This window comes from Bombus flavifrons, chromosome 5 (assembly GCF_040668555.2).
Source record: "Bombus flavifrons isolate JBK064 chromosome 5, iyBomFlav1_principal, whole genome shotgun sequence".
Classification (NCBI taxonomy): Eukaryota; Metazoa; Arthropoda; class Insecta; order Hymenoptera; family Apidae; genus Bombus; species Bombus flavifrons.
Window position 1 is genome coordinate 6709445 of NC_138446.1, and position 14527 is coordinate 6723971.

General features: G+C 39.5%; 1 protein-coding gene across 7 annotated transcripts in view; it reads right to left on the reverse strand.

Moving 5' to 3' along the window:
• LOC138179967 (phosphatase and actin regulator 2) overlaps positions 1–14527 on the reverse strand; it is a 374817-nt gene that overhangs the window by 313640 nt on the left and 46650 nt on the right. Inside the window, exons 1-2 of one of the 7 annotated variants that reach the window (XM_069113271.1) lie at positions 10374–11245; positions 8443–9480 (exon numbers count right to left, since the gene is read on the reverse strand). The exons of 2 other annotated variants lie outside the window; for them this stretch is intronic. In XM_069113271.1, coding sequence (XP_068969372.1) covers positions 8443–8746 — 304 coding nt within the window. In that variant the 5' untranslated portion in view covers positions 8747–9480; positions 10374–11245. Of the gene's footprint in view, positions 1–8442; positions 9481–10373; positions 11246–14527 lie in introns of those variants that run through there. 4 more of the 7 variants (XM_069113270.1, XM_069113274.1, XM_069113273.1 and 1 more) reach the window with 4 other exon arrangements.

Sequence of the window (14527 nt, forward strand, 5' to 3'; positions counted from 1 at the left end):
GTTAAAGTTTATATGTTTCGAGAGCCAAAACGATAATTACTTTGAGGCACGTAGGAAGATAAGGTGAATCGGAACTCGTTCAGGATCTTATACTCATTTTATGTTCTCTATTTTATACTCTCGGACGTGTTACTGTATCTGTTCCATCAAATATACCAACATCGATAACGACATCGATAAATCTTCGGCTCGAATAATATTTTACTCTTCCACAATGTCATGAAAATGGTTGCGCTAGGTACGCGAATGGTTGACGTCAGGAAGTGATTACGAAACTTGATGTTTCTTTCTACTCGCAACGCCGACAATAAAATCCAGGTAGATATAGATATCAAGTTCAAGAACGTACGACGAAAGATAGAACGGAAGGTTTACGATCATTTCGGCAGATTTACGAGGCCAGTAGCGGGCTAAACAAGCCAACGAAACTATTCATCCCTTTACGGTACTTTTGTGAAACAGAAGGCATGCAACTGCACGCGTGACTTCTCTGCCATAATTTCAATGACCTACTTCTCAGACTTAGACCTTAGAGAAAAGCTAGCAAATCCTAAGATTAATAATACTTTGAAATAAAACGATTGTAAAATCGTCGTTCCAAAGTTTTGCCTGTTTTTAGCATTACTTCTTTCGAAGATCCACCATTTCCATAAGCTACAAGATTAAACCTATCAATTTTTATCGATACGTTCACATATACACGTTGATCGAGTAACGCAGACTTAATGCCGAAATTTATTTATTGCTGGTGACGTATCTCTAACCTAACTTCAACATACAATGAAATGCCTTCAAGCTTACCAAGCCGAGAGAAATATACATATATCACGCAGACAATCCACGCAAGCGATATACTGCTTCGCTCGCGAATACTACATCATGGCTAACACACGAATCTCAGGAGCACGATTCTGTATCATTTAATGTACCATTCAAGATACGCGAGGACTTAAACTGACTGATGCTCGTTGCTAAATTTCCAGGCTCCAGACACTTATCTAGAATATTCATTAATGAAAATTTCAACAATAGTTGCGATCGTCAAATATGAAGTAACCATACAATATTTTAAAAAGGAGGTTTGCAAAGGTGGCAGAATATCGAAATTTTTATTCGATTGCGTCTAAAGAATACTAAGAAATCAACTTGATACTTTCTAAAATTTTGCAACAAAAAGTTCCACAATATTTCTCCGAATTCTACGATAGGACGATCCTCGAAACTTTTTCAAACTATAAAGTCAAAAATTCCACGACGAAATATCTTTCCGTAAAAGATTTTACGACGCAGAAGTTCTTCAATACAAAAGTCGTTTGATTGCAGCTGAAAAATATTAACAAACCAACACTAAATATATACTTTCCCAAATTCTACAATAGAAAGTTCCACGATGATATATCCCCTGATGATATGTTCCTTGTATAAGAAAATTTTACAACATAGAACTCTCCAATATGAAATTCTACGATAGAGAATCATTCGCTCGCAGTAAAAAAATATTAGCAATGCAACAAGCGTCCACGAAAAGACGGACGATCCCATTTGAGTGTGCGACTGGAGTTCGCGGTTCGAGGATCCGAAGAAGCATCGCAGACGTCGAATTACACCGTCCTTTCCCTCCCATCGTTGCCGGGAACCATCGAGCCCCGGCCAAAGGTTTGTACGATGTTATCCAGCAGGCTGGCCAACCGGGAGCATCAGCAGTCGACGAGTTGGCGGCTCTCTGGCTCAATGAATGATTTCCGTGCGCTGTTGCCACGTTACGTCTGCATTCTGCACCCATTACTCCTACTGGCGTCGCGCGTTTTATCGTTTCCTGCAGTTTACTATTAAACATTGCGCAATTATGCCTCTACGCTGACCTAACAGCCGGACCCCGTCGCGCCGAGACTGCGTCATCGTTTTAGACCGACCCCCAGGAATGTTCCACGTTGTTGCACCACTAATCATCAGCGCAGGAGAGAAACTTCAAAGAAGTGGAAACTCGATCGTGGAAATCGTTTGAGACAAAATCAAATGGAAAACACGAATAATTATTTGTGATTTTAGTTTCATTCGATATTTGAGGTAGTTCTCACAGAAGGTAAACTCACTCCTGAATTCTATGTTTAATTTAATTTTTTGACTTCTTGTTGTTAGTGTTCATTTTCTAAAAAACAAGCTATAATTTAATTGAAATTCCTCCTGGGATTCTGACGATTTAATATGAAACAGCAGGGAAATGTAACGTGGCAATAGAATAGCGAGAATAGCGAGATCCGCGTTGAAGCGAATATCACGTCGTTAACGATTTGTAAATTGCAGGGATTAGTAAGGAGATAAAATATACGGACTATTTGGTTAGATAACAGATGATTGTAGTGATCTATTGATCATTTGTGCGATGCAAACAGCATTGCAAGGAGATAACGCAAATTAACGATAAAACTAAAATTTATATTGATATTGCTCTCGTAACAACCTAAAGGTATGAAAAAGGAAAAAAAGATGACAAACAGCTGTAAACTGAATCGTACAAATTGCAGTTATCATAAATATTTGTCGCGTCACAAATTAATCATCGATATCTAAACAAACACGATTAGCAGTTATTTGTACTCATACAAAATTGTCAGAAAAATGATTCATGGTTCTAAAACCTTGAAAAAATTTCCCAATTAGCACAAGAATCATTGCCAGTGAAGAAGGTTTTTCGCGATTTTCATATATTTACTAGCGCGACTGTGAAAATCAAATAACGATGATTCCACGAATCTACGATTATTGTCATAGCAAAGATAACAAGAGAAGTTGACGTAATAACTGATAATAGCCTTTGTTTCGCTGTCTAGTAACAAACATCTAACGGAGAATAGCAAGTCATTTTCTAGCATACGTTAGTCTCAAAGAACCACTTAACGAACTCGCATTAAAGTAATCTCTCACATCCATTTCCGCGGCTATATTATTACAATAACCTACAATTCGCTATTTTACCCCAGAAACTTTCCTTCTGATCTGTACTCATGACGTAAATCGAAGTTGGGTTTGTTTTATTGAAACCCACATCCGCTTACGATTCCAATATATTACAGACTCTAAAGTTAAGATTTTTGCCGTAATACACGAGTTTCTTTATGATGCAAGCACGTTGCAAATACAATTCGAGGTGAATTTTCCTCTAGAATTAAAATGTTCTAACAACTCAAACGAATAACCATCGAAATTGACCAAATTGATTCAAAATCGAATATTTATTTCTTATTAAAGTCTAAACTTTCCTCAAACATTGTATGTCTTTTTTCACATTTTTTACACAATTAAAATATTACATAAGAAATAAAATATCAAGCTTTATCCCACACTAGCCAGCTTTCTCCGTATATTTGTTGCACAAATCCCAAACCAACGTCCACGGTTAAGTGCTAATGACGAATTACGCGTATTAGGTACCCGTGGATGATTGATCGTTGGCCTTAGGGAGAAGAAATGATTAAACGGCAACGTTGGAAAGGCGCGGCTGCGTCTTACGTTATGTCTTGTGAAGCAAGCTCTCTTTTTCATGCAGCTCCCTTAATCCTTTTGATAAGTACCAATTGTGTTTTATCTCACAGAACAACACCATCTATGTTTGTAACATTGCTACGAATCATGTATACCATTGATTTTAGATCATTTTCTATCGTATTAATAGTATCTCTATATTGTTAAAAAACTCAATTTTGAATAAAATATGAAAGAATATTAATATATCTGATTTCTCATCTCAATCTTGTGCAGACATCCTTTTATTTGAATAAGAACCGGGATTTCTTCTAACTTTCTAATAAAAGTGCATTAGGAAGACTGCAAACACTAATTATTTCTCTAAATTCCACAAAAACCTTTCAATGTTTCATTCGTAAAGAACACACTTTTACCAAAAGAAAATTACAATTTTCATTGAAAGCATATAGCTACCTAAGCTATGGAAAGTTGAAAGGATCAAAGCGATCTTGATACTTTTAATGCCGGAAGGATTAAAAAGAAGAGGATTTCATTGTAAACAGATAGACAGAAACCAATTGACCATAACGAAAGAGCAATTTGCAAAGAGGAAACGTAGCCGCGACACGCCCCAAACGGATAACCGAAATATCGATGAACGTGGCGCGAATCGATCGTTGACTATCGATTATCTGCACTAATGAATGCGCAAACACGGATGTAGGAAAGGTTAACGTTTCCTGTTTGGCGGTGGAAGTCGAGTGCCTATCATTGCGGCTACCGGCCATCGATATACTATACCCTGTCGATTGAGGTATTATTGGCATGATGTTTGCGGTTTGTTACGTTGTAGTGGCGATTTTCATCCAATTTTAATCACTTTTACATGTTGACGATGGCGATGTCTTTAATTTGCATCGTCGATTATACGAGTTTCGTTGTACCTACTACGAAATATTGAGCCATTCCTAACGAAATTTAGGAAAAATGTAGCATTTCGTCAAATGACATATGCACTTGCTTCTTTCAGTGACTTCTTGCAAAGATTACTATCTTTTAAGAAAATAGAACATTTGATAGATTTTTAACAGTTTAATCTTCAACAGATCTACAAATGTATCTAAGTATGTTATCCAAACAGTACAACAAAGAAAACTATTGTTCGTTTAATGGAAATTTTCCATTTGCCTACTTACTATCGTAAACTATCGATAATGATACTTGCTAAGACACACACGCAAGATCTAAACACAAGATCTACTTTCGAACGGTTTAATTTCAAAGATATCTACATAGATTTGATTGCAACATGTTTTCTTCGTCCCCTATCCAACACTTAGAGATTAACGCCGAAACGCCTAACTTCGTAAAACGTATTATACTATATTAACACATAATAAAAAATTGATATCTGCAAATGTCAAACACTATAGACCACTTTATTATCTAAGAAGTTCGTTATTTTCAGCTCGTTTGGTTATCAAATTACAGATAAGATAGGAACGGATCTTTCAAATTGAGGAGACTATCTTGATTAATTTAAGCAATAATATTTAAACCGACTCACTATTTCGACGAATCGTATATTTTACTTTATTATACCATTGATAATGTTAAACGGACAATTTAAATTTCATATGAGACATATCTGATATTGCCACAGGCATTATATTATTATTTATACTATTTTTATACTTCACGAACATTCAAGTATCTGTATCCATTAATTCATACATTTATGTAACATTCATAAATGTTAATACTTATGAGCAACAGTGTACACATTCAGTGTGCAATATCAACATAAATTTTCCACGAATTAATATTTCAATATCAATGTTTCTTCATTCGCCGTTTGTAAATATCGCAAACAAGACACGGTAAATGGAATTTTCGCTGCGCGAGACAGAATAAAAGCGAATTGCAACACGACTTGCGGAGCAACATAAACGCAGTTACGTTCGTTGCGCAGAAGACACTGGGAAACATATTAAAATCCGACCGTTCTCCATGTAAATTACTCGATGTTGCATCCGCGATGCACATGCAGTAAACCGCTTGGTTTAGATTTACGCGTTCCTACAACAACGCACCGCGAAACACGTAGAACATACGTGGCACAAACATGGTCCATCGGTACCGAAGCTGGTTACTTCCAAAGTAACACGTGTTGCATGATCAAATACTACACGAAAAGTGGTCGCACGAAAGCAGGAGCGGAAGGCGGATAACAAGATTCTTGATCAATATTCCTCGGCTAAGGAAATTTGAGAACGGTTGAACAGAGGATTACTTGTTCCAACCTCCGTTTTCTCCACGAAGAACACAAGTGTTCTTGGAAACTACGTTTCGAGTAGATACTCCGAGTATCTTTCACTGAAATATGCCCTTGTATGTTTCCCTGTTATCGAAGACCAACCGTTTTATTAATATTTATGTGACCACTGGATGAAACGCGAAATATTCTTGATTTAGGAAGTAGATGATTTTGAAGTATTAAATGTAAGTTATAGAAAAAAATGTGGATTAAATAATAAAATAATATCTTATTAATGATACCTTTATTTACATATGAAACTTTTTCTTCTCTTTTTTTTCTAGTATATGTTTGTTATTTAGTAAGTATTTGTTTGTAATATGGAATATATCCATATTTGTTTTAGTGTGACTGTTAGTTTAGAATTTAAAAAAAACGTAGAGAATACTGCAGTACGTTCTTTCAATTTTCTACTACATTTACACACATCCATCGAACGAAAACCAAGTATGCCAGCAAATCTAAAAGCAATTCAATAAACCAGCAACACACTATACCTACCAGAGAGTACTAATTCTCCAGACCAGTCGGTACAAAGGCTTAACCAAGCACGAACGATCAGAGACAACGAGAGAGGCCTAACGATCTATCAGGGCCGCGGGCGTTGAAACAAAAAGGCTACCACGACAATGGTAGAGGCATTTCGTGGGAGCGCGATAACAAAGCTCCCTTCGCGCAAACGTTCCCGTTAAAAAGAGAAAGAGAAAAATGCGAGTCCGCTAGCCCTCCGTCACCCTTTCTTTCTCTTTCCCTTAGGCATTAAGTAACTTACACACGGTGAGACTTATCTCGATGCAAAATTCGAAACTAGATCTAGTTTGAGACGGTTTCAAGTATTACAACTACTTATATTACCTTTTAAGAGAAGTTCAGAAAACTATGACACTTTGTATCAAATAATTCATAATGCAAGTCTATTTATTATTTGTACTATTTATAAGAGTGACTGAGTATGATTTTAGAAGCTGAAATTGCTCTTACAAGGTACAAAGTCAATTTCAATGATTGATGGTGGGCATGACTTGAAAAAAAATATATAGATACATATACATATGCGCCCAGATATGAATATACGTACATCCGTATATACGCTAACATTTGTCTCATAAATATTTTGAACCTCCCATGCAATTAACTCTTAAGTAGTTAACTGTGAATCTCGTACATCACACGAGCACGCCGAAAATTGTAAATTGCTAAAATTTCTAAGATTGCTAAGATTTGCTAAATGTTTCGACGATACATGAATCATTATGTATTTCCTATTTTAAAATCTATTAGATATACGTATGGGAAAAATATATTAACTGACAGATAAATAATTATATCCAAAATCTACATGAAAATTTCTTCTAAATTTTGCAATATAGTTATTGCAGCATACCAGTATTTTAATTCGTAATGGAATAATAAACGAAGGGTTAACACGCTAATCTAATTTATACACTGGCCTAACTAAATATTTTTCGAGATATTCGTTATTAAAATTTCACTATCTTAAACAGCTTAACAATTGCATAGCGTCGTTGTATGAGTATGCATTACAATGATGCGAAGATTCAAAAACTTGTGTCTCGCTGCATGCGGCGAAGCGAATCTCTATACAGACCCCGCCTCCCTTTGTCCCTTCTTCAAGCAACGACCGACGTCTCGGCGAGATAGCGCCGGTCGAAGGAAACATCCCGGAAGGAGACACTAAAAAAAATGGAGGGAAAAAAGCACGTGTAGGTAGTCAGAGAACGGTGTATACGCGGGGTTTGTTTACAGGCCGTGGAACTCGACTCTCTTTCTACACGAGTTCCTTGACTCGTAATCGAACCACGGTAATTCCCTTTTCTATGCTACTACGTCTTCTTTCTTTTTTTCCTTGACTTTCCCCCTCTCCTTTGTTCTGTGTATCCCTTCCCTTTGCCCCTTTGTAATTCTACCAGGAGAGGTTTACTCGGTCGCGTGGAGTTCCACGATTCACGTGGAGAACGGTAATCGCGCGCAGCTGCACCGTCTTTCAGGTAAAAAGGCTCGTTCACGAGAGCCGCGATGCGCGACAACAGACGACGACCGGCGGTCAGTCGATGTCGCGACATAATCGAAAGTATAGAAGAGAATCGTGACGGTCAAGTCACCTGATCGCAACAGGGTGATATTCCAAGGTGGCTAGGCAGGTAGAAGGCTAGGTAGAATCTAGGAGCATCCTGGGTGCTAGCTATTGTTCCTTTGTGCGCGAGCATGGAGGTCTTGAAAAGTGGGTATCCGGGTAATAAACGATTCAACGGCTAATGGGAGAATAAATGCGTTTCCGCTACTTTGGATTCTACATGCAAATTTCTATGGGAATTTCGTTTTTTTCGAGTGGTCTCGATAATATAGAATCTCTTTCTTCTTATAAATATCTATTAATTAAATTATATACAAACATATATATTGCATATCATTTTAATATATAGTGTCAATCTACAATTTTCTAAAATGAAGCCCCTCTAGGCTTCCTAAATACTCATATTGCATACTAGCCACATTAGGTCAGTGCACTTCACTGACACACATTTCTTGGATATAGCCTCTCTGCTCCGCCAAAGACAAAGGCAGAGAACCTTCCCAGCTTATTTACCTAATTATACTCCCTTTCTTCCAAACTACCAAAAAGGTGTTTTAAAACTCACCTATGACGGTGTTAGCAGCGACCTCTTTCGCGGCGGCAGCAGCAGCCGCCGGTCCATGAGCCAAGAAATCACTCAGAGACAACGAAGAAGCGATGATCTGCCGTTTCTCCTCGAAATTTAAATAATCCAGGCTATTGCTCCTCTGTGGTCCAGCGACGATCGTCACGGTCTTTGCCGCGTGATGATGATGGTGCTGCTGGTGTAAATTGTTCTCCACCGAGAGGTTACTGGGTTTCTCATTGCCAGACTCATTGTTGGCCGCTGGACTAGGCACCAGATATACACCGCTAACGCGTATGGACATCGTCTTGGGGCGATCCTTGAAACGGCCACGCTTCTTCCGCCTCCAGGGGCTGAGGATCGCAACCAGGCCCGGTAACGAAGCTACCGGCTGCTGGCCAGTTGAAACATCCTGACGGCTGCCCGGTCGAGAGGTCGGCTCGCGTCGCTTGTTACTTCGAGGCAGCTCCACGGCTCGGCGTTTAGTGCGTTCACGATCGCCGAGGAAAATTTATGGGCTCCACTGTGCGCTTCTGGCAGCGGCTACCGTGTACGCTGCACTCGATGATCGGTTGATTTTATTTTCGTCGATCTTTACGGCCTCTTTAATTCCCACTGAAATTCTTGGACTTAATTTCTTCGATTGTCATTTGCACTTTTACGACGAATTACGATCTCCTTATTCTCCTTCTTCCCTTTTCCTTACTTTTCTAGTTATTTTAGATTTAATTGATTATTATTAGATAGAAAAAGGTACAACAGGTATTCAAGATGGCAGGATTTCCGTATCACGCTTAAAAATTTCAATGGAGTCGAATTCGCTGATTGGCAAATATATTTTTCCTGTATTTGTATTTTCGACGATTATGGCACTCTGTATGAAAAATGGCCGACCCAAACGGGGTGACTCCGGACCGTTGCTTCGACGGTCTTTATTTATAACGGAAGGAAGCGAATACGAGCCTTCCGCGGTCTTTTTTTTTCTCTCGTGACGGCCACGAGATACTCCGTGCTCGGTCGACGCTCCACGGAATCGTCCTGCGCAATAGGAATAGGGTAAAACGTTAACTCTCTCGCTAATGGCACTGGCTGTCATGAACGACGTGTATTGTATCGTACGGAAGAGGTCGCGAACGATTGTGTGTCCACCGTCCCACGAAATGTCTCGTTGCGGTCCATCGACCTTCTATCGCTTCGATTATCGACTGTTTTATCCGAGCTTAAACGAGTGAGAACCTTATATGTTATTCTGGTCATGATTTAAAAGTCACTAAACTCGCATCGATCGTAATGTACACCTTAATAAAGAAATCGATAACTTTTGATATGTCAATTTGTTTACAATCGTACAAACAGAATACACGATCGAATTTGTATAGTAAACTTCGTATGATAAAATATTTTCATTATATCGAAACGAAACGAGGTGTCATGTATGAGTTGAAATAACATTTCTACGAACGGAGCAATCGTACCTAACCTAACCTGTACTCCATCTGAAAACGCGGCGAGATGCCGAAGGTCGAGATACGACAGCATTGGCTCGGCCAGAGAAAAATATCTCGTGACTATGGTACGTGCAAATAAAACGACATTCACGATTACGTAAAATACAATAAACGAGGTTGGTACGCGCAATATACGAAGCTTGAGACACGAAGCTTGAGGCACGAAGCCGGCTAACGCGAGTAACCTCAAACATCCGGTACTTATACTGACTGCCAAAAGAGTACGTACGTATAGTCATGTATACGGGACGGGTTACAGCGCACGCAGAAAGCATTCGGTTTTATCGATGAAACGGCACGGTGTAATGTCACCGAGCACGGCGTGATGGTGGTCGAGAGAGGAGCCGGTATTACGAGACGCATTTCGTGGACGCACAGAGGACACACGTAGGCACGTTTTCTTGTGACGAGAGACACACATACTAGATGATTCCTTAGGGCAGTGTGGATGGCTGTTTTCGGATGGCAGGATTTGAGGAGGAGCACGAACGCTCCTCTCGATGTAGTATCACAGCGGTGACGATTCACGGCAGGCGTCGCCACTCCTTCACGGAACACCTGTGTGCCTCCTAGCTGCAGGTGAGAGGAGAGCGAGACGGAGAGAAAGGACGCAACGATTATAAACACAGAAGCACATACTACGCGCGTACGCACAGAGCCACGTAGAAGAGAGACAGACGGATGCAGGCACAATAAGTGGAGAGGTACAATGCCACCGATCTCTCCGAATAAACTTAGCACAGACGAGAGAAGAATAAGGCGAAGCTAAACGAGCCACGATATCACGACGACGAACAACGATCAGGGGTAGAACGAGCAACGCCGACGTCGACAAGGAAGCACGCACTCGTAAAGTTGACACACACGCTGCTCTCTCGGTATTCGCGCACAAGAGAGAAACACAAACGCGAGAAACGTCTCGCGTCGGGATGTTCGCGAAAAACAGACGATCTCGCATAGACACGGACACACGGAGGACCGGATAGTTCGCGCGGGGACGGATTCGCGACGGAATTAATTACCACTGCACCGATGCAACGTGTAAAAACAAACGGAGACCAGACAAACAGGCAACAACGACGACGACGACCGCGCCACGAAACACACACCGAGCGAGGCTCGTGAACACTGAGGGCGGCCATGCGATCACGGCGCCGCCACGCGACGCCGATAGGTATCATCGGCCACGAGACAACACCGCGCCAGACGAGAATGGGGGAAAGTGAAGCTACTATACTACCTTCGCCGTAATTTTTCATTAATGAATTTACGAAGGTGCTGCAACAGGATGGGTTACGTGGTTACGTGGTTACGGAACTATAGGGAATAACTATTTATCCAGAGAGAAAATATTTTGTTTATTTGATTAACTTCCTGCTTGTAATAATTAAACGGGACTGAAATAAGATCATTATTTGCATACGTATGATCGTATCGCATGGTCATATTGATTTTTTATAATTTCAAATTTTTATAAAAACATGTTACTGTGCCTCAAATCATACTTTTCCCATCGGCCGATTTTAATACAATAATTTATGAAAAACTTATTCAAAAGTAAGTCACGCTTAGTTCATTGTTCCCGCTAATCTAACCCTAATAAGCTAATTAAAAACCATATAGTCCACGTATGTATATCTTTCACATTATATTCGCGTGTATTCTGTATTCGTTCTTTTTTATCTTTAATTGAAGAAAATTATAGATCGCGTTAGAATGTCATTCGTACCGCCTGTTACGCTCCAAAAATGTAAACAACTTGCCACGCTCGTGATAGACTGTAAATGCCTATAACGACCACTATAGACCAAAGTCACGCGAACATGCGTTACGATGGAAATCTTTAGGAACGATATCTCATTGTGTACTTTGTAAACATTAGGAATTTTCCTTCTACATACTTCTGTGTATATTTACAAAATATTTCGCTGCTGAAATCATTAAAAGAAAAATAAGTAAACAAAAATTAGATCTTAATGAAGTTGTTTTCAACTCATAGTCAGACAAACTTTTAGCGAAATCAAACTCAAGCCCATTTTCACGCAATTCGAAAAGTTGCAGATTTAATTAGATGCATCCAGTGTGATGGTTAATCGAAATCCAATGTAATGGTTAATTAAAACTTCTAAGGCAAACAATTAGAGAAACAGCGACGTTCCAGTTTCCGGTTCGTGTTCTGCTTTATTGAGTTTTCGTTCTCCTAGAAATAATTCTCGTTGGAATGCTGAAGATAACTTTTATCTTCGATGCTTAACAATTACAGATGGGAAACATGAAACTAAAACTTTAGATAGTTACAAAGTCTTAGAATTCCTAGTCAACCTCCTAACAGACACAGAAAACGGAAGAAGATCAAAGACTAAAACCATTTTCGAGAACAAGAAAAGATTCTTCGTATAGCGTCTACGCGGCCAACGACGAGAAATGCTCTAAAACGGAACTTCAGAAGAATTCTGTGGAACGTCTAGTTGGATTCTATCAAACGGAACCTACCATTACAAAGGACTCAGACTGTCTACTTGAGCAATATTTCCAGGGATTGTAATAAAGACACAGCTTCATTTTCTTCTATATTTTCAGTTATGTATTTTATCCTGGAAAGAAATGCATGGCCTTTTTCTTGATTTAAGGAAGAATTCGATGCAGTGAGGATATAGTTTCATAAGTGGCAATAGAAATGGTAATATATATATGTCGTGAAATGATGTTTTTGGTTCTCTTTCAGACGACGGAGATTACTGATTTGCATATATACACGTTACCCTATTTACATAATTTTCGTAGGCAAATAATATTCTACTTAACTTAAGGATTTGGAAAGTTACAAAAAGTATCTATTAGGTAATAAGAAATAATCAAAACTATGACATTATCCCGAACACACAATTGTCTAAAGACATTATGCATCGGAAGCATCGAGGCGCGAACGTTCGAACTGGAAATTGCTGGACGGAGCATGACGCGAACCACGTGGTATTTCCGAGGCGTCTAGACTCCTTAATTTAAACCGACTCGCGAATCTACCGACGTTTCGGCCCCGTCTAGCCGCTGTCACAACGAAACGGCTGAAATATGAGAAACACAACCCTCTCCTCGAACCAAGCACCCAAATCTTTTTTCTACCATGTCCACGTGTAAATCCGCCTTTCGTTTGGAAACAAAGAGGCCAGCTGTTGGCTGGATTCGAGGGAAATCTGTCCGTCTGTTCACGAAACAAAACATACGGTGAAATTCGAATTTAATTCGGAAGTTGGCTGTTCTCTTTGAAAATAGAACGGAAACGAGTATTACGTACTGCTTTGCTAACACCGGCGCTCTCATCTTTTACGCTCGATCGCGGCTTAAGCAATGCGCGTCTGCGTTGAAAGTAGTAGAAACTACGGCCAAGAGATGCGTTTATTGGCACTGGCCCAGTGGCGACTCTTCTTCTTCTCCAGCGTTCGTCTCTCGCCAAATGTAGCCTCGTCACAGGCCGCAGCTTCGTGTAATAGTGTTCGTACCAACGCAGAAACAACTGTTTTAAATACTGTTCGCCGATATATCTCTCTGTTCTTGTAATCTGGTGCGAATCACAGAAAGGCTGCGTTACGCTTCAGTTCAATAGTCAAAGTAGTCACTTCCGTTCAACGGACAGACGGTTCTCGTTGACGATATTAAGTGAGGTATAAACTGTACTCTGAACCGATCCATCGATCGCTGCGAATTAAGGTCAGTTTAATGAAAAGAAACATGATTAAGTGTTTTCCTAGATCTAAGAATATCCGTAGTGAAGAGCTTCGTCTTTGAGGAGGAGCGATACTGTCGCTATGTATATCGGAATAAAAGGATTCTAGCAATAAGAAGATAACTTGCCATATATTTTTAGTTGTATGAAATTGTTGATTTTGTCGCTTTATGTTAGATAAGAATATGATTCTATTTAAAAAGTGTCAATAATCTATTAAAAAAGTTCATTATTAGCAATACTACTTAACGACGAGTTTATGATATATACATTTAAAAAAGTAGTTGACATTTAAATTTTATTTTCTTTACTCCCTGAAATCGCTATAAAATGCAGCTGACTGCTGTAATCCGTTCAATTGGTACAAAGACCGTTCCCCGTGGCGGATCTATAATTATTCAGTATGTTTGTGAGCGATTCCAGGAACCATTCTTGGCCACTGGGCGAACGCCGCCCACTTAACAGTATTAATAATTGCAATAAGGAACGGGCATCCTTGCTGGGTCAAATTATCAGACAATTCACAATTAAGAGGCGGAGGGTGGAGACGTATAATTAAGGCAAAGTGACGGTACATCAGCGACAACCGCAAGCATCTACCAGTGGCAGCTAGCGTTGCACTTACGTTTCCTTGTGCTTTCACGGCTTTCTAAATGCAATCTGCTCGCAACAAGCAACCGCCATCAAGCAAATTGTCGTCCAGTTAGAAGAAAATTCAGTTTTTATGAATCACATTTACAGTATATCGACTTTCTTACTCATTCTATCACGAATATACCGCCGTCCATAGGAATTCGAACACTTTGATCGATTCGCATTAAAAATACACAAATGTTAATAAAATATATGAATC